General features: G+C 39.0%; 1 protein-coding gene across 1 annotated transcript in view; it reads right to left on the bottom strand.

Annotated features, from left to right (window-relative positions):
• Positions 1–22,353, bottom strand: part of LOC130913841 (melanopsin-A-like) — a 49,772-nt gene that overhangs the window by 4,336 nt on the left and 23,083 nt on the right. Inside the window, exons 5-7 of the mRNA XM_057832738.1 lie at positions 20,223–20,384; positions 4,989–5,096; positions 2,566–2,740 (exon numbers count right to left, since the gene is read on the bottom strand). Coding sequence (XP_057688721.1) covers positions 2,566–2,740; positions 4,989–5,096; positions 20,223–20,384 — 445 coding nt within the window. The remainder of the gene's footprint in view (positions 1–2,565; positions 2,741–4,988; positions 5,097–20,222; positions 20,385–22,353) is intronic.

The following is a 22,353-nucleotide window of genomic DNA, read 5'->3' as shown; positions in this document are numbered from 1 at the left end:
CACACTCTGAAAATTGACACTTTTTTACATGTTCACACTTTCGGCCAAAAGTTGACCATTTTGGCCAAAAAGGGCCTAAAACTCCATGTTGGTTAAACTCCATAAGCAGGGGCGCAACTACCCATTCTTGTTCGGGTATGCGAAATGAAAAATGCCACCCCCCCCCCAACCCCCACTAGCCCTAACCCAGCAGACACACATTTTTTTTCAAAGCATCTTTGCTGTTTTTTTTTTATTATGTTAGTGATACAGCTGCAACTAACGATTATTTTTATAATTGATTATATCGGATACATTACACTTTTTTCAATTACCGTCAGTTTCACTTGACGTCGTTTTAGTCATCTTGTAACAATGAAGAGAAAATGTATGACTACAATAATCCCTCGCTACTTTGCGCTTCAAAAATCGTGCCCTCAGTCCATTGGTTATTTTTTTCAATTAAAAAAATGTAGGATTTTACAGAGATATCCCATCCGATCACATACAGCCTCTCACTCTCCCTCCTGTGGCTTTTCTTTCTCACTTGTCAGCTGCAGCTTGTTAAAGTTAACCATGAGCGACAAGGGAGCTACTTTGAACTTGCCAGAGAACGTAAATAAGCTACAAAGGGGGGTGGGGGGTATCCCCATTAACCAAAACCAAAAATAATATTTTATTAGAGCTTCCTGACTTAATTGTAGTCCACAACTATTTTAAATAAAAGTTTTTAATAAAAGTTTTGAGTTAAAAACAGAAGAATTTCTCAGGACACAAATCGGACAAAAGTCCTGTTCATTCAAATTTTAAAAAGTGCTGCTTATTGACATTTTGTTTCTTGTGGGCAAAGCCCTGATACAAATTGTGTCAATGAATCATTTATTTTCTTTAAACAAACTACACAACAAAATCGAATAAGGAGAAGGCAGACAGTAATGAATCTGTATTCTTTATCAAATTGTGTCTCATAAATACTATCCAAATCCTATTTCAAAGAACACTCTTGTATTAACAATTTAGAGTTTGAATGGGAGTTTGTGCTGAGACTTTAAGCTGTTCTATGAATGGGTGTGCGGTTTCTTGATTAAAAAAAAAAAAAACGAGACAACTTTACTACCTAACAATAACGCAAGTGGTCATATCCTTCTCCAAAACACAATACAAACAGACACCTAAGACACTGATTAGCATGATCGCTAACTAGCTTCGTGCTCTGTGCTAAGTAGTAACTTCTCATCAACAAAGAATACAAATACAGTGGTACCTCTACATACGAAGTTCGTTCCAGGACCTTGTTTGTAAGTCGAAATGGACGTATGTCGAGTAGAATTTTCCCGTAAGAATACCTTATAATTTCATTAATTCGTTCCACAGCCCGGAAACATACACTAAATCCTTAATAAATATTGCTGGTACTATTGCAAATAGCAATTAAACAGAGCAAAACAAATACATGTTCAGCTGCATGTTGTGTTGCACAAGTTCTGAAATAAATGATTAAAAACCTAAGGAAGCTAGTGATTTCTTTGGCAATGTTACAATAATAATAATTGTCAGGTTAACTTATAAAGACGGGCGAACGGATGAGGACCGCTGAGATCATAGACCGTCTACGGCCATATTGTTAAGCTAGTTCACAGATGCACACCCCACGCTCACATTTTTACATCATTTCCATCTTCATTTCAATGGTAAGCCTCACCTTTTACCTTTTTTCACCACCTGTACTAACACTGTTGGAGCCCATGTTGATTTCTCTCACAAGAAAATCCGCCGTGTATCCGTTTTGCGAGAAAACAAACTGCGGCGCTGTCATAAAACGTATTTCGAGCATGTCGTCGGACATAGAAACAAATGGCGAATCAAATTTTACGTCGGTTGTCGAAAAGATCGTGTATCGAAGGGATAGTATGTCGAGGCACCACTGTAATGCAACTGGCTTCATTAACTCACTTCTGACGGAGGCAGACTGGATCTACACTGCAAAAAAAAAAGCCACTTCTAAAACGACTAAAAACTTATTTGAAATTCATGTAATTCTTTACTCGTTTTAGAAGTGGCATTTTTTTCCAGAGTAACAATACACAAGACAGTCCAACTCATGACATTGCTTAATATTATGGATTCAGCAACCAACCACGGGTGAAGCATTGAACTCTCTCTCTTTCTAGCTCTAATCACTGGCGCGCACACAGCCTCACATCACACAAACCCCCAGGACCCAAACGGGACTGCTCATTGCTGCCGACAAAAATCGATAATCAAATTTGTTGGCAACAATCTGTTGACTTTCCTAATGAACGATTTAAAGCTGTAAGTAAAAAACATGAATAAATAAAACGTGAGTGGGAGTAATTTTGACTGGGACCGGAAGTGATGGGTGAGGGGTGGGGGGGATTCCTCGTGAGGGAGCCCCCTGTTGGCTTGCGCCCATTTGTTGAGAAGTTGCTGCTCAACGTGCAGTTGTGCCACTGCCCAAAAGCATAAAAGCATTCCCACACCATTTCTCATGAAATTGCCTTTTCCAGTTTAAGTGTGATTTTTCTTTCAATATTTGCACTTAATTAACATTTTTTTTCGATCTACCATATCAGAGGGTTTGGAGGACGCGCTGATGAAATGAGTTCTCGACGCGGTGGACTGCCGACTGATGATGGAATCCCTGAAGGAGGACTCACTGATGGAAGAGGAGGAGATGCACTCCTTTCGAGGGGTGGGAGACAGAAACCACAAGCAGGGAAATTTCTCCGCCAGGGTCATCCTGAAGGCAACAAAGTAAAAATATATGGTTAAAAACAACAGACAATACAAAACATACAGATTGCAAAATGGACTATTCATCCAAATGCTTGCAGGAGCGCGACAAGTATATACACTGCAAATTTATAACGTCTTAATCAGATTTTTTCCCCTTAAATCTAGTCAAATAATTTTCTCCATCTCTTTTTGAGTGTTAACGACTACTTAACAGATTGATGCGTCAGATTATTCCACTTACTTTAAGTAAATATTACTATATGTTCTTATCAAGCCCATATATCTAAAAGTTGGTTATTTTTCACCTAAATCAAGAAAAAATTCTTTCAAATAATGTTTTGCACAACAACTATTCTATTCCATTTTTTTAAGATTAAATATACTGATTTATTGCTTAAAATAAGTCTGTTATGATTATTTTCAGCTAGCTATTTACTTTATATCATTTATATATTTTATTTATATAAGTGAGTAAAATTTACTTGAAGCACTGGCAGATACTTTCTCTTATTTCTAGTCGGTTTACACTGAAAATAAGGAAATTTAACTAGTTTTAAGGAGATGTTTTTGCAGAGCATATGCCTAAATGTTTTTAATTTGATAGTACGGTGACCTTGAGTGCCAGAAAGGCCCCTTCAAATAAAATGCACCATAATTTTCGCACTATAAGGCGCACCTGACTTTAAGCCGCCACCCACTAAATTTGACACGAAAACGACATTTGTTTATAGATAAGCCGCACTGGCCCATAAGCCGCAGCTGTCCTCACTGTATTATGGGATAATTACACCAAAAGATATGATCGCTTTATTTGACAGCGGTATCATACGACTATCATAAGGCCAAATGAACCACTGTGAAGCTTTGAACCAATTGGCTGCAAGGCTTTATTGCATCAAGAGCTTCATTTCGTCATCACTGCTCCCTTGGGGTAGACGGTCAACCTCTGCTGCAACCTGCTGTCAACACTGTTGTTGTCCAACATGCCTCCTAGCATGCATAGCAGCACTACATATGTAATCATAATTCATGTTTGTGCTAATTATTTATTCAGTTACTGTTCTAGTTGTTTCATGAATTGCTAGTTATGGTATTTGGTATCACTTTATTCAAAATTGGTGCCATAAGACTGTCATAAGACCATCATACTTATGACATGACACTGTCATGAACATTAACGAATGCTTATAACAGATGTCATTTAGTGTTATCTGGCAAATTATCACTCTTTTGAATGGATGTAAAAGATCCGAGCTGGACAACAATGAATTTAGTGACATAATTTGCTGGACTACACTTAATGACATCTGTCATAAGCATTCAGTAATACCTATTATAGTGTCATGTCAAAATTATGACGGTTTTTATGATGCCGCTGTCAAATAAAATACCTATTAACCAAAATAGATCAACGAATAAGCCGCACTGGACTATAAGCCGCAGGATTCAAAATGAAGGAAAAAAGTGGTGGCTTATAGTCCGAAAATTACCATATTATTATTACTGTCTGTAAGATGAAAAGACTGTGCAGTTGAGTACAGAAATTTGTTTCTGTGCTAATTATTTCTTCAGTTACTGTTCCAGTTATTTCATGAATTGCTAAATATGGTATTTGGTAACACTTTATTCAACAGTGGTGCCATAAGACTGTCATAAGACCATCATACTTATGTCATGACACTGTCATAAACATTAACGAATGCTTAGAACAGATGTCATTTAGTGTTATCTGGCAAATTATCACACTTTTGAATGGATGTAAAAGATCCGAGCTGGACATTATTGGAGTAAGTGACATAATTTGCCGGATGACACTTAATGACATGTGTCATAAGCATTCACTTACGCCCATGATTGTGTCATGTCATAATTATGACGGTCTTATGATGCCGCTGTCAAATAAAGTATTACCTATTAATCCAAATAAATCAACAAATAAGCCGCAGGTTTCAAAATGAAGGAAAAAAAGTGGCGGTTTATAATCCGAAAATTGCAATATTATTATTACTGTAAACTGATAAGACTGTGCAGTTGAGTGCAGAAATTTGTTTTCTGTTATTTTTTATTTTTTTGTTAATTTATCAACTTCTTTTCAACTACCTTTTACTTTATGTTATAGTAGTCATTTCTTTTTGTTTTCTATTCATTTGTATGAAGAATAATACACTTTCCTTTTTTTAACTACAAAGTGATTGAGGAGCCACGTTTCATTTCGAAAATTTATGGTAGCGTGCTGTGATTGCACAGATTACCTATACTTATTATGAATGATGGCGTAGATGAAAGGGTTGTAGATAGTGGAGGCCTTCGCTATGATGGCAGGAACAGCTTTGGAGTATGGCGACAAGATGTTTGCATGCCTGGAAAAGAGAAAGTGATAGAATCAGACTCATTGTATATTTTCCATTGTAGAGACATAAGATTAAGACAAGCTAAATGTCTTTTTTTTTAGTAGAGCTTGAAAAAAGTGGCGTCCAGCAGCTCAGTTACCCTGATCCCTTGATGTTTTGTTACATAATAAAGAGGTCACGCGCGCACAGGGATTATCTGAAAATGTGTCTTAAATCCATCTGTTAGTATGTTGGTAACTTCCACTTTGAACGAGCAGAAATCAGATATCAAATCATGTGAAAAAATATCATTTAAATTGTTCACATTTTCACCACCTGTGCTTTTATAAGCAAAGGTTTTTTTTTTTGAGAGGGCATTAAAACACTTGCACAATTTTGCCATCTGCTCTTTTTCGTAAATCGTCTTGGGAATGCTTGGCCCCGATATTGCATAACTAAATTTTCTGTGTTATTTTGGAGATTTCCCTAAACATTCAATTCCTCTGAGTTAAACTGCTGCAAACACATGCAACCATTGAACCATATTTGGTAGCGGGAATGTCAACCTCCATAGAAAGGTAATGCTAATGAATAAAATGCATCATTTTACAGTAGGTGTATTTATTTGAAAAAGTAGAGATGTTGTATAATGCAGATGATATGAAGACAATAGATCAGGATCCCCAACCACCGGGCCAGGGACCGATACCCATCCATGTATTAGTTACCGGGCCGCAGAGAAATAATAAATCATTTGTTAATGACCGCAGTCTGGTCATGTTCCTCGTGACACATCAATATGCCTGTCGACTCTATTGACTAATCTGAGTAGAGATGTGTGTACATCGCCATCTAGTGGCTGGCCACCATTACCGGGGTGTTTGCACACCTATAGCAGTCAAGCATCAGTCAATATAATCAGTAATCTTAGCTGCTGTTGACTGTGTGCTTTGGACAGCTTTTTTACAAGGAAAAGACCACCTGCTTAGCCATAAGAGGAGCCTACAATCAAGTCCATTGATAAGATAATTATTAAATGGTTATTACATATTTGCTTTTACCCAGTGGCGGACTGGACTGAATTTTGGGGCCTAAGGCGAACATATCCAGGGGCCCTCTTCATGGGTCAGGTGTTAAAAAGGTGAGAAGGGTGTGGACGAAATATGTTCCGGTACACTAGGGCTGTCCTAAACGACAAATTTTCTCCTGATTAGTCAGCCGACTAGTTTTACGATTAGTCGACTAATCTAATAATTTTTTTTTTTTTTTTTTTAACTAATTTTGCAATGATTTTTTGTTGACGCTTATTAATTCACAAAACCATTTTGGAACACTTAAATTCTTTATCGAAGTACAAATAATAATGTAAACTAGGCCTGCAAGCAGGACTGAACGGGCCCTCGCAATCTAGCGCAACTCGGACGTCATGCAACTCGGACAGTGTGCAGGTCAGGGTGGTGGCAGATCGTCCTCTCTAATCATCTCATTAGAACCTAACATGCGCGAAAGTTGCCTCTTTACATTCACACACCTAAGAGATAAAAACCCCTATTGGACAGAGGACTACAAAAAAGGAGCGAATAAAGGGTCATCACAGCGACAGACATGTGGACATGGGCCGTAAAATAAGTATTTTAAAAGGTCTTGAAACTACAATGACCAACCTGAAAAGAACTGGACATATATTTAAAAAAATGAGTGACTTTCTATTGCCACTAGTTGGCGCTGTAGGGTTGATGCAAATGACCCCTACAGGACCCTTCAGACTATGACTCAACAAGCACGATATGTTTGGCGCAGATATGTTGTAGAAGTTATGACTGTTCAAAACTTGTGGTGAGACGAAATGGCTTCAGTCATTTTTACTTCTCCTGTTGGACCCTTCTGCTTCAACCAAACCTCAGTATTTTTCATCAGGCACCTGAACACATGTCTTCAGGCTCCCCTGATGCAGGTTTGAGGTGAATAGATTTTTTTTTTCCTTGGAGGAGGAGCCTGTTTCGTAAAAAAGGCATTTCCTGTTCCCACTAGGGGGCGCTAGGCCTAATGAGTAATATTTCAATGCACTCGTGTTCAGGGTGGGATCCCGCACATACATGCCAGATATGAAAAAGATTGAACGTTGTTTCAAGGAGCTATTAGTCCTTTACTGAATTTGTCATTTTGCCGAAAAAATGGCCGACTTTGGCACCACGCCCAGGTCAGACCCATGAATGAAAACACACCATTTTGAAAAGTTTAGATTTCATAGGTCTCCTGAATTGTCTAACCAATTTTGAAGATGATCCAATTGATTCCCTCTGTGACAAGGTCTCAAATGTGCACCCTGTTAATTGATAAAAATTTCACATTCGATCCAAAATACCCGATTTCCTGTTGGGTTTGGAATATGGGTGCAAGAGACTTTTTGGAGCAGTTTTGCACAAGGTATCGACTCCCCAAATTTCATTGCTCTACGTTAAAAAAACCTAATAGGAAACGCCTTTTTGAAAAATTCAAGGGGGCGCCACTGAGCCATTTTGTTACATTTTTTTGTAACGTTGCAAGATTATCGAAATCCACACAAAGCCGCATGTATGTGCAAAATTTGGTGAGTTTTCGTGCATGTCCAGGCCTCCAAATGTAAACTGTACTAGAAATGGACAGAAATTTCACATTTGATCCAAAATACCCGATTTTCTGTTGGATTTGGAATATGGGTGCAAGAGGCTTTTTTGAGCAGTTAGGCATAAGGTATCTACTCCCCAAATTTCATTGCTCTACGTTGAAAAAACCCAACAGGAAAGGCCTTTTTTAAAACTTCTTTCTGTCGCCACTAGTTGGCACTGTAGAGTTGATGCAAATGACCCCTACAAGAACCTTCAGGGTATGACTCTCAACAAACACGGAAAGTTTGGCGCAGATATGTTGCATATCTGCCGAGTTATGACTGTTCAAAGTTTTTGGCGAGACAAATTGTTGACGGTCATTTTCACTTCCAGTTTGGACCTCTCTGCTTCAACGAAACCTCAATATTTTTCATCAGGCACCTGAACACATGTCTTGAGGCTCCCCTGAAACAGGTTTGAGGTCAATAGATTTTTTTCCCTTGGAGGAGGAGCCTGTCTCGTAAAGAAGGCCATTTCCTGTTTCCACTAGGGGCGCCAGGCCTAATGGGTAATATTTCAATGCAGTCGTGTTCAGGCTGGGATATCTCATAAACATGCTAAAAATGAAAAAGATTGAACGTTGGATCACGGAGTTTTTAATCATTTTCTGAATTTGGTATTTTGCCTGAAAATGGCCGACTTTGGGACCACGCCCAGGCCAGACCCTTGAATGAAAACACACCATTTTGAAAACTTAAGATCTCATAGGTCTCCTGAATAGTCTGACCAATTTTGAAGACGATCCAACTTTATCCTTCAGCGACAAGGTCTCAAATGTAAATCGATAAAATTTCGCATTTGACCCAAAATTTCCAGCTTCCTGTTGGGTTTGGAATATGGGTGCAAGAGACTTTTTGGAGCAGTTTTGTACAATGTATCGACTCACTAAATTTCATTGTTCTACGTTGAAAAAACCTAATAGGAGAGGCCTTTTTGAAAATTTCAAGGGGGCGCCACTGAGCCATTTTGTTAAATTTTTTTGTAGATTATCAAAATTTACGCAAAGTTGAATGTATGTGCAAATTTTGGTGAGTTTTCGTGCATGTTCAAGCCTCCAAACGTAAACTCCAACTGTGAACCGAAAAAATTTCACATTCGATCCAAAATACCCGATTTCCTGTTGGATTTGGAATATGGGTGCAAGAGGCTTTTTTGAACAGTTAGGCATAAGGTATCTACTCCCCAAATTTCATTGCTCTACGTTGAAAACCTGAGAGGAGAGGCCTTTTTGAAAATTTTAAGGGTCAAGGGGGCGCCACTGAGCCATTTTTTGACATTTTTTCAAAACGACGCAAGATTATCGAAATTTACGCGAATCTGCACGTATGTGCAAATTTTGGTGACTTTTCGTGCATGTTCAGGCCTCCAAATTGGCCATTTTCATTTGCCATGAAGAAAGAAGAATAATAATAATAATAACTAGGCCTGCAAGCAGGACTGAACGGGCCCTCGCAATCTAGCGCAACTCGGACGTCATGCAACTCGGACAGTGTGCAGGTCAGGGTGGTGGCAGATCGTCCTCTCTAATCATCTCATTAGAACCTAACATGCGCGAAAGTTGCCTCTTTACATTCACACACCTAAGAGATAAAAACCCCTATTGGACAGAGGACTACAAAAAAGGAGCGAATAAAGGGTCATCACAGCAACAGACAGAGACATGTGGACATGGGCCGTAAAATAAGTATTTTAAAAGGTCTTGAAACTACAATGACCAACCTGAAAAGAACTGGACATATATTTAAAAAAATGAGTGACTTTCTATTGCCACTAGTTGGCGCTGTAGGGTTGATGCAAATGACCCCTACAGGACCCTTCAGACTATGACTCAACAAGCACGATATGTTTGGCGCAGATATGTTGTAGAAGTTATGACTGTTCAAAACTTGTGGTGAGACGAAATGGCTTCAGTCATTTTTACTTCTCCTGTTGGACCCTTCTGCTTCAACCAAACCTCAGTATTTTTCATCAGGCACCTGAACACATGTCTTCAGGCTCCCCTGATGCAGGTTTGAGGTGAATAGATTTTTTTTTCCTTGGAGGAGGAGCCTGTTTCGTAAAAAAGGCATTTCCTGTTCCCACTAGGGGGCGCTAGGCCTAATGAGTAATATTTCAATGCACTCGTGTTCAGGGTGGGATCCCGCACATACATGCCAGATATGAAAAAGATTGAACGTTGTTTCAAGGAGCTATTAGTCCTTTACTGAATTTGTCATTTTGCCGAAAAAATGGCCGACTTTGGCACCACGCCCAGGTCAGACCCATGAATGAAAACACACCATTTTGAAAAGTTTAGATTTCATAGGTCTCCTGAATTGTCTAACCAATTTTGAAGATGATCCAATTGATTCCCTCTGTGACAAGGTCTCAAATGTGCACCCTGTTAATTGATAAAAATTTCACATTCGATCCAAAATACCCGATTTCCTGTTGGGTTTGGAATATGGGTGCAAGAGACTTTTTGGAGCAGTTTTGCACAAGGTATCGACTCCCCAAATTTCATTGCTCTACGTTAAAAAAACTTAATAGGAAACGCCTTTTTGAAAAATTCAAGGGGGCGCCACTGAGCCATTTTGTTACATTTTTTTGTAACGTTGCAAGATTATCGAAATCCACACAAAGCCGCATGTATGTGCAAAATTTGGTGAGTTTTCGTGCATGTCCAGGCCTCCAAATGTAAACTGTACTAGAAATGGACAGAAATTTCACATTTGATCCAAAATACCCGATTTTCTGTTGGATTTGGAATATGGGTGCAAGAGGCTTTTTTGAGCAGTTAGGCATAAGGTATCTACTCCCCAAATTTCATTGCTCTACGTTGAAAAAACCCAACAGGAAAGGCCTTTTTTAAAACTTCTTTCTGTCGCCACTAGTTGGCACTGTAGAGTTGATGCAAATGACCCCTACAAGAACCTTCAGGGTATGACTCTCAACAAACACGGAAAGTTTGGCGCAGATATGTTGCATATCTGCCGAGTTATGACTGTTCAAAGTTTTTGGCGAGACAAATTGTTGACGGTCATTTTCACTTCCAGTTTGGACCTCTCCGCTTCAACGAAACCTCAATATTTTTCATCAGGCACCTGAACACATGTCTTGAGTCTCCCCTGAAACAGGTTTGAGGTCAAAAGATTTTTTTCCCTTGGAGGAGGAGCCTGTCTCGTAAAGAAGGCCATTTCCTGTTTCCACTAGGGGCGCCAGGCCTAATGGGTAATATTTCAATGCAGTCGTGTTCAGGCTGGGATATCTCATAAACATGCTAAAAATGAAAAAGATTGAACGTTGGATCACGGAGTTTTTAATCATTTTCTGAATTTGGTATTTTGCCTAAAAATGGCCGACTTTGGGACCACGCCCAGGCCAGACCCTTGAATGAAAACACACCATTTTGAAAACTTAAGATCTCATAGGTCTCCTGAATAGTCTGACCAATTTTGAAGACGATCCAACTTTATCCTTCAGCGACAAGGTCTCAAATGTAAATCGATAAAATTTCGCATTTGACCCAAAATTTCCAGCTTCCTGTTGGGTTTGGAATATGGGTGCAAGAGACTTTTTGGAGCAGTTTTGTACAATGTATCGACTCACTAAATTTCATTGTTCTACGTTGAAAAAACCTAATAGGAGAGGCCTTTTTGAAAATTTCAAGGGGGCGCCACTGAGCCATTTTGTTAAATTTTTTTGGAGATTATCAAAATTTACGCAAAGTTGAATGTATGTGCAAATTTTGGTGAGTTTTCGTGCATGTTCAAGCCTCCAAACGTAAACTCCAACTGTGAACCGAAAAAATTTCACATTCGATCCAAAATACCCGATTTCCTGTTGGATTTGGAATATGGGTGCAAGAGGCTTTTTTGAACAGTTAGGCATAAGGTATCTACTCCCCAAATTTCATTGCTCTACGTTGAAAACCTGAGAGGAGAGGCCTTTTTGAAAATTTTAATAATAATAATAATAATAATAATCCTTTGCATTACAATAGGGCCTTCGCACGTCTAGTGCTCGGGCCCTAATAACAATATTTTAATCACAAATAAACAATGAGGTTAAATGCTGATAGCATTTACTAGTGCAAAAGAATAGAAAGTAAACAGATTCAGAACACTGACTTTGACTTTCCAACATTATTCAAACCAATTCTTTAAAAAAATTCTAGCATTATTATTATAGTATACTACTATATATAATAGTAGTATAATAATTATAATAATTATTCATTGCCAATCATATTTTCATAAAGAGTGTCATTTGAAAGTTATTCTTAGGGTAGAATCTGTATTCTGTAGTATTTACTCTACATATTATAATATTAATTCTGAAGTATGTGGGATTAACTCTAGAAATTGTTATTTATATGACGAACATGACGTGCTTTCATTTTGAAATGTTCACCGGAGGTACGTTCGCTACACCACTAACCGAAAGCTTTACACTCTGTAAAAAAACATTCTTCGTCTTTGCTTGTGGTGTCACTAATAGATTTAATTTTTTTTTCGTTAGCAAATGCTGTTAATCAGCTGTTGAGTGTTATTGTATGACTGATTGGAACTGTACTGCATTGTTTCACCACAGGGTGTGCTGTCTTGTATTTTATGTTCGGTGTGAAGAAGAAGAAAGTTAAAAGAGGCATTAGCGGCCTGTTCTCAACGTCTCCCTCACTGCACTTTGGCTCTTATGGAGAGCATGTTCGCTCATGTGTTCGATATAAACGGTAGCCGACGTGCAAAGTAGCAAGTGAGCTGTAAAAATAGCGAGCTTAGTGGCGTGAAAAACGCAGGAGAGCTAAGTGAAGCTAACGAACAGCTAAGCGGAGCTAAGCGATGCTAAACGGAGCCAAGCTAAGCGGTGCTAAATGAAGCTAAGCGACTGATACTGAGTCCGTCGTCGTGGAACAGTCCATTGTATGCGTGTGTGTGGGGGAGAGATAATATAAATGCAGGATTCAAATGGCTTTCTTTTTTTGTTTTGTTATTTGTTTTTTGGTATGCTGACATAATTATACATGACAAATAGTTGGGGGTGCTGCTGGCTCCGGTGGCCCAAGCCCTTGCTCGTTGGGGCAAGGGCAGCTGGTTGGGGGCCCCCTACTGGTTGGGGGCCTAAGGCCTACTTCACCTGAATAGTAGATCCGCCTATGCTTTTACCAATGAAGGCTCACAATAAAGTATTGATTGCTATAAAAGTATGTTCCATGATTGATTGCAGTAAAGAGACATTTTAGTGATTGATAACTATAGACATGTTTAGTTCTTGATAAAACTGCCTTGTCATTCTGACAGGTTTAAACCGGCCTAGGTTCCACAGGTCAACTTTGAGGACAAGCCACAGACATTGGGAAACTAAACTGTCTGGGACATTTAGGAAATCATATTGTTGCATTTTATTACTTGCCAAATGCTATTGCTTTATGAAATGTATTTGATGAGATAATTATTATATATTTGCTCTAATCAATTGCTGCCCGCAATGAAGTAATGCTTCTGCTTATTGTTGCTTACAAAGAAGGAATGTTTTGTCTTGAAGAAACCTTGAAGAGGCCTCTTGCCGATTCAAGGACAGAGGCAAAAGATGCAGCTTTGCTTTGCTAAAATGTGCTGACACACATGAATATAATTCCACCTACATGCACACGCACAGCCAAACAAATACAAGGGGTGTCGCCAGCTTGCTTTCCCTTTCCCTTTTAGGGCAAGACACCTGTCTGTTGCTAGGGCCAGCCCGAATAAAAAGCGAGGTGAAGGAAGGGCTAGTTAGAACGATTGCGTAAGCTGTATAGTTTCCCCTCCTTCTCCTTGCAAGCTTTTCAACTAAATTGAAAAGCTTCTCTCCTTATTTTGGGTAATATTATAAATGTCTACATAAGGATTCATATTTGAACTTGACATCCATTCTGCATAATATGTGGCTAAAAGGTAGGAAACAAGGCAACAACAGCAAATGCACTGAGAGCATCATACCTTGCATATGCAGAGTTTAAGGGGGGGGGGCACCTCCTGGTGACCGTAAAGTGTCATTCCATGTAATTCACTTTCCTATATATGATTTTAAAAAGAGTTTTCAGGTAAAATATTGTCTATAAAAGTTTTAAAGCAATAAAAAAATGAAAGAAATAAACAAAAAAAGATATTTTTAAAATGGGTCAAAATTATTTTTCGAACTGATCATGGGACTAGCACCTTAGACGGTCATTTGCTTTGCTTAGCCAAAACCACACGAGGACCGAAGAGGCAAGATGCATATACATAATTTCTTTTAAACCTAAGCTTTCAAAAGCGACAACAACTACTGAGCAAGAACCAAGGATTGAAAATGTGGACCATGAAACGCCAGAGAGCACTACCAAAATGCTGAGCGGAGTTTCAACTTGCCCCACTAAAGACGCTAATTGTACAACAGAGCCACCACCGGTGTCTTGCCAATGTAGTTACCCCCATCAAAAACTGTATCCCCTGGCCGCGGAAGCCCACACACACACACATTAGTTATGAGTTATGTCGACTAAACAATTAATTGAAGCCAGAAAAGAACCAGTTATATATTTTGAACATCGACGTTTATTAAACCGAAGGAACTCCGTACAGGACTTGAATTACAGTAATGACAGTTATAAGTCATCCTATGAGTAAAACAGTAAAACATTGCCTTTTTTCATATTCAGTACGTATGCATTATAAGATAGAGAAAAAAAAGTTTTTTTGTTTTTCTTTTTGAGGGATGGGCCATGTTCATGTTTTAAAACCTCGTAGATAACTACATCACCAAAACACGGAAATCAAGCAAACCAGTGCAGCGCAGTGGCTCCACCCAGGGGATACAATTTTTGACGGGGGTAACTACATTGGCACGACACCGGCGGGCGTACCATATTCAATGGATGACGATCTTGGCGATAAGTATAGCTGTCCTTAGCAGCCTGATTTAGAATTCCCCTCAAGAAAGATGGAGAAGAACACATTATTCCTGCAACCAAGGATATTTGCCGTCAAGTTTTAGGAGAGGACAATGTTAAAACAGGTTGAATCAGCGTATGGTGAGTTAATTTTTTTTTTCTTTTTTTTTATTCATTTCATTTCAGGCAGTTACATTCATCTTCACGAATTCAGTTCTTTGCTTTCACGAAACACAGAGAAATAAAAAAGAATCAAAACAAAACCAAAAAAATGCCTGAAAGGGAGTGGGACGAAGAAAACTTATTAAATCCCACCCCGAGTTCTCAATTATCATCAAAATAATAAACTATTTTCCTGCAACCAGTTTTTTTTTTAAGTTACATAGTATACATTATTCCCCGACACATGTAACGGGAGGGCAGAACCCTCATTGCTCGGGATGGGAATTGATACGATTTTTACGATTCCGATTCCATTATCGATATTGCTTAACGATTCGATTCTTTATCGATTCTCTTATCGATTCTAATTTTGGGAAAAAGAAGAACAAACATTTTGATTGGCATCAAGTTTGTTTATTCAGAAGTCACAACCTTAAAAACTCACAACGAGGTCAAAAGAGGCCCAAAGCCTCAATGTTAACTGTTGCAATAAGTGGCAAATGCACAAGAATGTGTAACATTTTACTGAAACATTTTTCTAATAGAAATAAAATATATTGGTATATTTTGGCATATAGGTCGTTGTTCTGCCTTTGGCAATGTCCCCAAACATCTTCCTGTGAGGGCCAAATAACTTGTCCCTTCTCTGATGAGAGGCCGGGGTCAGTTTGTAACAGAAAAAGTGTGACGATTGCAGGAGTGCGAAATGTAAAAAATTATTGTTTTTCAGAAAGCCACAATCAAATAACCCGCTGTGGATTCTTCTCGGAACAAAAGTAAATAAAATAAAAATAATAATATAATATAATAATAATAAATAATAATAGCACTATTAATTAAATAGATAATAACCAAATAACCCTCTCTGAGTTATTCACTGAAAAAGGCTAGGAAATAAATAACACTACTGAGGGAGAAAAAAACAAAAAAAATTCAAAATGCTCTCTGGAATTGTTCAGGGGGCCGGACCAAATATGGAGCTGCGGGCCGTAGTTTGGGGACCCCTGTTTTTATTTACCAGTATATTGAAATGCATGCCTTTTAGTTTTTATGGCGCTTTCACGCTCAAGTGGTGGCGCCCTTGCGCTTCCTCACGCGAAGAAGAAGAAATGCCGCATCCAAGCCAGTGAGCGAGTTAGTGAGAAAGGGAAACACTGCCACGACACGAGCCTACGTTCTTTGTTAATGTTTGTAAAATATCCACAGAGCCAACGCCTGTATGTATCATCTTCTGTGTTGTTGTTGTGTGTTTCCACTCGCGATCGGACACTTAAATCCAGTTGTGTAGTGGTTTAAACGATGGGCTAATGCTAGCGAACGCATGCTAACTGTTTGTTATGACTGTGTTAGCAGCTAATCATCGCTGATTTACGTTGATGCGAACCTGTTTGTTATTGGGGACGAAATTGATTTGTTTCATTTCTATTTTTAGTTTCAAGTGATGGTTGAATAACGTCAGCAAATTATACCAACGTCTTCTGCATCGTCATTTGGGAGTTTAGCTAGCTGTATAGCCAGGACTGAGACTTAGCGTCTCGGTGAGGACAGTGCAGTCTATTCCCTCCCGATGCAGTTATTTCCATCTCGCAATGACTGCAAGTCGCTTTGTTGTAATTTTTCCTCGTGAAGTGAAGACACACTTTAGAGCGTTCGAACCTACGTCATTGTTATGTTTACGGCGGCAACGCTCGTGCTAAACTATCGTAACCTTTCATTTTCACCCTTTTTCCTGGTGAAGTGTAGCCAAACTTTGGAGCGAGTGGTTCTTGGCGCCATGCTAGTTTGATGCGTCTGGACAACTAGACATGTCACGACGCAATATGCATCTTTAGGGATCGTTAAAGGGATCGTTAAGGCTTTTTCATTGTGATGTCGAGGCCTCGAAACACTCGGAACCGGTTCCGAATTGGAATCGGATTTCGATTCCCATCCCTACTCATTGCCGATTCCCTCAGTCAGCAATAGAGAAAACAGAGAACAAAAAAACAAAAATATGTATATGTATATATATTACATATATTTATATATATATAAGTGTGTGTGTAATTATATACATATACAGTACACACACACTTATATTGCGTGTATCTATACCAATATGTAAGAAGACTTCCACAAACATATATATATATTTAAGACCCTCCCTGAATATATTTTGACCAAATGAATTGTTTATAGTGCAACCTAAATATGTGAATATTTTTACACTCTCTAAGTGATGAACTCAGATTGTTCCATAATCTAACCCCGCGTACAGACACACAAAAGCTCTTATGCGTAGTTCTAAATCTAGGAAGTACGAATTCCCCGTCAGCTCTTAAATTGTGAGCTCTTTCACGAATGGCGAAATGTGTTTGCAAATTTGCCGGTAATGTATTATTAAAAGCTTTATACAGAATTATGGAAGTGTTGCAATCGACTTGCACTGTGTTCAGAGTGAAAAAATCACAAACTCATGTTCACTGAAAGTCAACATACAAATACTACCATTTAAAGGGCTTCTGATCAGGCCCAAATAAAGTTCAAATAGTTTAGTAAGCTTTTCTTGACAGTTTTATATTATTTCTAGCAAAAGCTTCAAGATTGGGCTGACATTTGAAACTTCATTTTTCATTCCAAATTGATAATAAACACAGTTCATGCTGAGGAAAACCATACATGGGGTTTGACTTTTGTGGGAGAGTGGGCAAAACATGTTTATAAACCCAAAACGCAGTAAGCTCAGTAGTTGTTGAAGCTTTTGAAAGCTTAGGTTTAAAGACATTCTAAATATCCATTTTTCCACCTCAGGTGTAGTTTTGGCTAAGCAAAGAAAAGGTGCTAGTAACATGATCCGTTCCAAAAATAATTGTGACCAATTATGAAATACTTAGTAGGATTCTTGTTCATTTCATTCATTTTTGTTGTTTGTTTTATTACTTTATAACTTTTATGGACAACATTTAGGTCATTAGGTCAACATTTAGCTAGGTCTTTATTTTAAAGGGGAAGTTCGGCATTTTTGACATTAGGCTTGATCTTCGAGTTGAGGAATACAGCCACAAACTATTGTGCTGCCAACAACATGCGTCACTGTAGATTAGGCCTGAACGATATATCGTTTAAACATCGCCATCGCGATGTGCACATGTGCAATAGTTCCATCGCAAGGACGTGCGATAGTTTTATTTTTTTTAATCCACAAATGTATGTTGCTCCATGCTTTCTCTGTCCTGAGCTGATCGCTTTAGTGACACTCACACAACCTCCCTCTCCCCCTCCCTCCCTCCCTCTCCTAGGTCTTTGTTCCTCTGCGCACTTGATTATTAAAGTTAACGATGGTTGTGTTTGATCTTGCCACAGAGGCGGACTTCAGTCACACCGCATCTTTTAGTTGTCGTTTAACTTAAGAAAGTGTTGCATGAAGGAAGCGTGCGCTGGAATGAATGTGTGTGCGTGGAAATGTTGGGGACAGCCGGTGTTCTGACGAATGGGTATGCTTTGTACACCTGTTGTGTTGTGTCAAGGAAATAAACACTAGAAGTGATTCTGCAGCCAAGGTAGATAAACAGAAGCATTAAATAAAGCAAAGCATTTTTCTACTACAGGACATTATTCTTGTTTAAAAATGATTCGATGATCTGCTCGAGTGGTACATGATTGGAAAGCTTAAAATCTCAACTTTCTGGGGGAAGAAACATTTTTAACAGGAGGGCATTTTTTAAAAAAAGAAATGTTTTTTAAACAGCAAAACCCTAGCTGGAGGTGAGAGCATGCGAGAGCAGAATTACAGACAACATGACTTTAACGAGATATTATACTTATCTTGTTTCGATCCAAAAACTCCATGTCGCATGTATCACTGAGTGTCAAGACACAGCTGTGACTGGCCGCAGCTGGATTATTTCATTTTATTTTATGAGTGAAACATGGTACTTTAACAGGGGTCGCAATGGAGAAATCGCAGACATCAAGGAGTGGTCGAGATTTTCTTTTTCATATATTTACCCTTTTAAAAGTATTTTCCCCCAATTTTTCTTTTTTCGGATAAGTTATTTATCATCTAACATAGCAGGGAAAATGCGACAGTAACAAAAAAAAAAAATTTTGCGAAAGTTATGTGGTGGATATCCGTGACTTTTTTACAGATGCCATATTTTTCATTGTGACGTGATTTGTTTAAAAATTTAAAATATGCGAGTGAATCATTTTTTAAAGTTAGCCATATACATTTTTTAAAGCATATTTTAGGGGGAAAATTTTGAAAAAAACATGTCTAATATATGTATAATATGTATCTTTTTCCAATGCAAATAAATAAATATATATATATATATATATATATATATATATATTTTTTTTTTTTAATATCGCAATATAATATCGCAATATATTGCAACCCCAAAAAAAATCGCAGCAATAGTTTTTTCTAATATCGTTCAGGCCTACTGTAGATATGGTGGGCGTATATTGGGGAGCGCTGGGCCGGTCAGTGTTATGTTATGCTTGTCAACCATAACACATTTTCACACATGGGTTTGGAAGATTAGTGTTTACACAGCATGTGGCCAGGATTGCTTTTCCATCTACCCTTGTCCACAGCCTAGACATATGAAGAAAAAGGAAGATTGCTAGTTGCCAACCAGTACTTGCCAGAAATTCCTGTAGTTCCTTTAATGTTGCTGCTGGGTTCTTGACACTTTCCCTGACCGGTGTGCTTTTATTTATTTTTTTATTACTTTTTGAGGACCTCCAGTTCTTGGTAAGATCACTATTGTGCTGTATGTTGTTAGACCAAATACCCTCCAGTGTTCTAATAGGAGTAGGAAGAAGCTATTTTTACTGCATATCACTAGCCCGCCAAGTTACGTTTTCAATAGTTTTTCTGTTATTTCATTGTTGTCAAACATTTTCAACATGTTAAATGTACTTACACTGATATAGCGCTTTTCAGCCTTCAAAGTGCTTCGACACTATTCCCTCATTCACCAAATGGTAACACAGCATCAGGAGCTACGTGAGGTTCGGTATCTTGTTTAGGGACACTTTGACTCACTGTCACTTGGGTGTGCTTTCCTAAACCAGGGGTTTGCAAGTCTGGTCCTCGAGGGCCGGTATCCAGCTTGTTTTCCATGTCTCCCTTCTTTAACACACCTGAATCAAATGATCAGGACTTGCCGATGAGCTGATCATGCTTTCAGACTTGACAGACCCCTGGGCCAAGCCCTTGAATTTACCCACAATCGCTAGTTTAGACAAAAATGGCTGACATCCTGTTGAATACCTTGCATGAACCCTTGAGACTTATTTGTTTTTCCAGGCATAGCCAATTAATTTTGTGTTGACAAGTGAAGCAGATTATTTTTTTTCCCCAAAGTTTCCATGGGGCAGTACTAAGAACGAAAAATACAGTACATCCATTTTACTGTATCATTTTAACATAGCAAGTCATCTTCGTATAGTTTAAAGCAGTCTTACCCGGCCCATGAAATGAGCGTGACGCAGGCGTATGGTGACCAGGAGAGGACATAGACAACAATAACCACAAAGGCGATCTTGGCCAGCTTCCATTCGCTCCTGATAGATTTCTGATGGATCAATGTGGATTTCCTCACTTGGGTGCCTAGTCGCTCCACCTCCCTGAAGACATAAATTATTAATCATTTAATGTCGCAGTAATCAATCATTCCATGCTTGTGACTCATATACAGCGGGGTAAATAAGTATTTAGTCAACCAATAATTGTGCAAGTTGTCCCACTTGAAAATATTAGAGAGGTCTGTAATTGTCAACATGGGTAAACCTCAACCATGAGGGACAGAATGTGAAAAAAAAAACAAAATCACATTGTTTGATTTTTAAAGAATTTATTTGCAAATCATGGTGGAAAATAAGCATTTGGTCAATACCAAAAGTTCATCTCAATACTTTGTTATGTACCCTTTGTTGGCAATAACGGAGCCCAAACATTTTCTGTAACTCTTTACAAGCTTTTCACACACTGTTGCTGGTATTTTGGCCCATTCCTCCATGCAGATCTCCTCTAGAGCAGTGATGTTTTGGGGCTGTCGTTGGGCAACACAGACTTTCAACTCCCTCCTCACCCCGTGGCGTCAAAATGATAACAAGAACGGTGAGCAAAAATCCCAGAACCACATCTAGTGAATGACCTACAGAGAGCTGGGACCACAGTAACAAAGGCTACTATCGGTAACACAATGTGCCGCCAGGTATTCAAATCCTGCACTGCCAGACGTGTCGCCCTGCTGAAGCCAGTACACGTCCAGGCCCGTCTGCAGTTCGCTAGAGAGCATTTGGATGATCCACAAGAGGACTGGGAGAATGTGTTATGGTCAGATGAAACCAAAATAGAACTTTTTGGTAGAAACACAGGTTCTCGTGTTTGGAGGAAAAAGAATACTGAATTGCACCACACCCACTGTGAAGCATGTGGGTGGAAACATCATGCTTTGGGGCTGTTTTTCTGCATAGGGACCAGGACGACTGATCTGTGTAAAGGAAAGAATGAATAGGGCCATGTATCGAGAGATTTTGAGTGAAAATCTCCTTCCATCAGCAAGGGCATTGAAGATGAGACGTGGCTGGGTCTTTCAGCATGACAATGATCCCAAACACACAGCCAGGGCAACAAAGGAGTGTCTTGGTAAGAAGCATTTCAAGGTCCTGGAGTGGCCTAGCCAGTCTCCAGATCTCAACCTCATAGAAAATCTCTGGAGGGAGTAGAAAATCCGTGTTGCCCAACGACAGCCCCAAAACATCACTGTTCTAGCGGAGATCTGCATGGAGGAATGGGCCAAAATACCAGCAACAGTGTGTGAAAAGCTTGTGAAGAGTTACAGAAAACGTTTGGCCTCCGTTATTGCCAACAAAGGGTACATAACAAAGTATTGAGATGAACTTTTGGTATTGACCAAATACTTATTTTCCAACATGATTTGCAAATAAATTTAAAAATCAAACAATGTTTTTTTTCCCACATTCTGTCTTTCATGGTTGAGGTTTACCCGTGTTGACAATTACAGGCCTCGCTAATATTTTCAAGTGGGAGAACTTGCACTATTAGTGGATGACTAAATACTTATTTGCCCCACTGTTTTGGGTGAATCCCATTTCACCTCTTGGCCCTACCCCTTCCCCCTTCCCCTCCGTTTTGCGCGTTCACGTGTAGGGGTAGGGCTGTCCCAATTCAAGCTAATGTGCAGGGGTAGGGGTAACGGAGGGCCATGACTACCCTCACTCCAAACGGAGGGTTATGCGAAATTTCCCAGGGTGCAAAGCGATTATTCCGCGAATCATTTCCAAAATGGCAGAAGCAAGGAAAGAAGTACACAAATGTAAGTAGCTCTGTTTTTCCCTAATATAACTATTTTAACCGTCTTAAGTTGTGACAACTGATGTATTGTGTGAGCGGGACTTACGTCGCAATGTGTAGTTTTTTTCTGCTATAAACGCACATCGCCGAAATCGCTCTTTATTGCATTAATAAGGAATCAGTCAATGCATGTGAAGGTGCTGGGAAAAGTCGAATAACAACACGGTTGTTTGTTTAAAATTCACGAGCAATGTAATGACGTCGCAATGTGTAGTT

This window comes from Corythoichthys intestinalis, chromosome 3 (genome assembly GCF_030265065.1).
Source record: "Corythoichthys intestinalis isolate RoL2023-P3 chromosome 3, ASM3026506v1, whole genome shotgun sequence".
NCBI lineage: Eukaryota > Metazoa > Chordata > Actinopteri > Syngnathiformes > Syngnathidae > Corythoichthys > Corythoichthys intestinalis.
The sequence above is the reverse complement of the archived record's forward strand: the minus strand, read 5'-3'. Positions and strand labels throughout refer to the sequence as shown.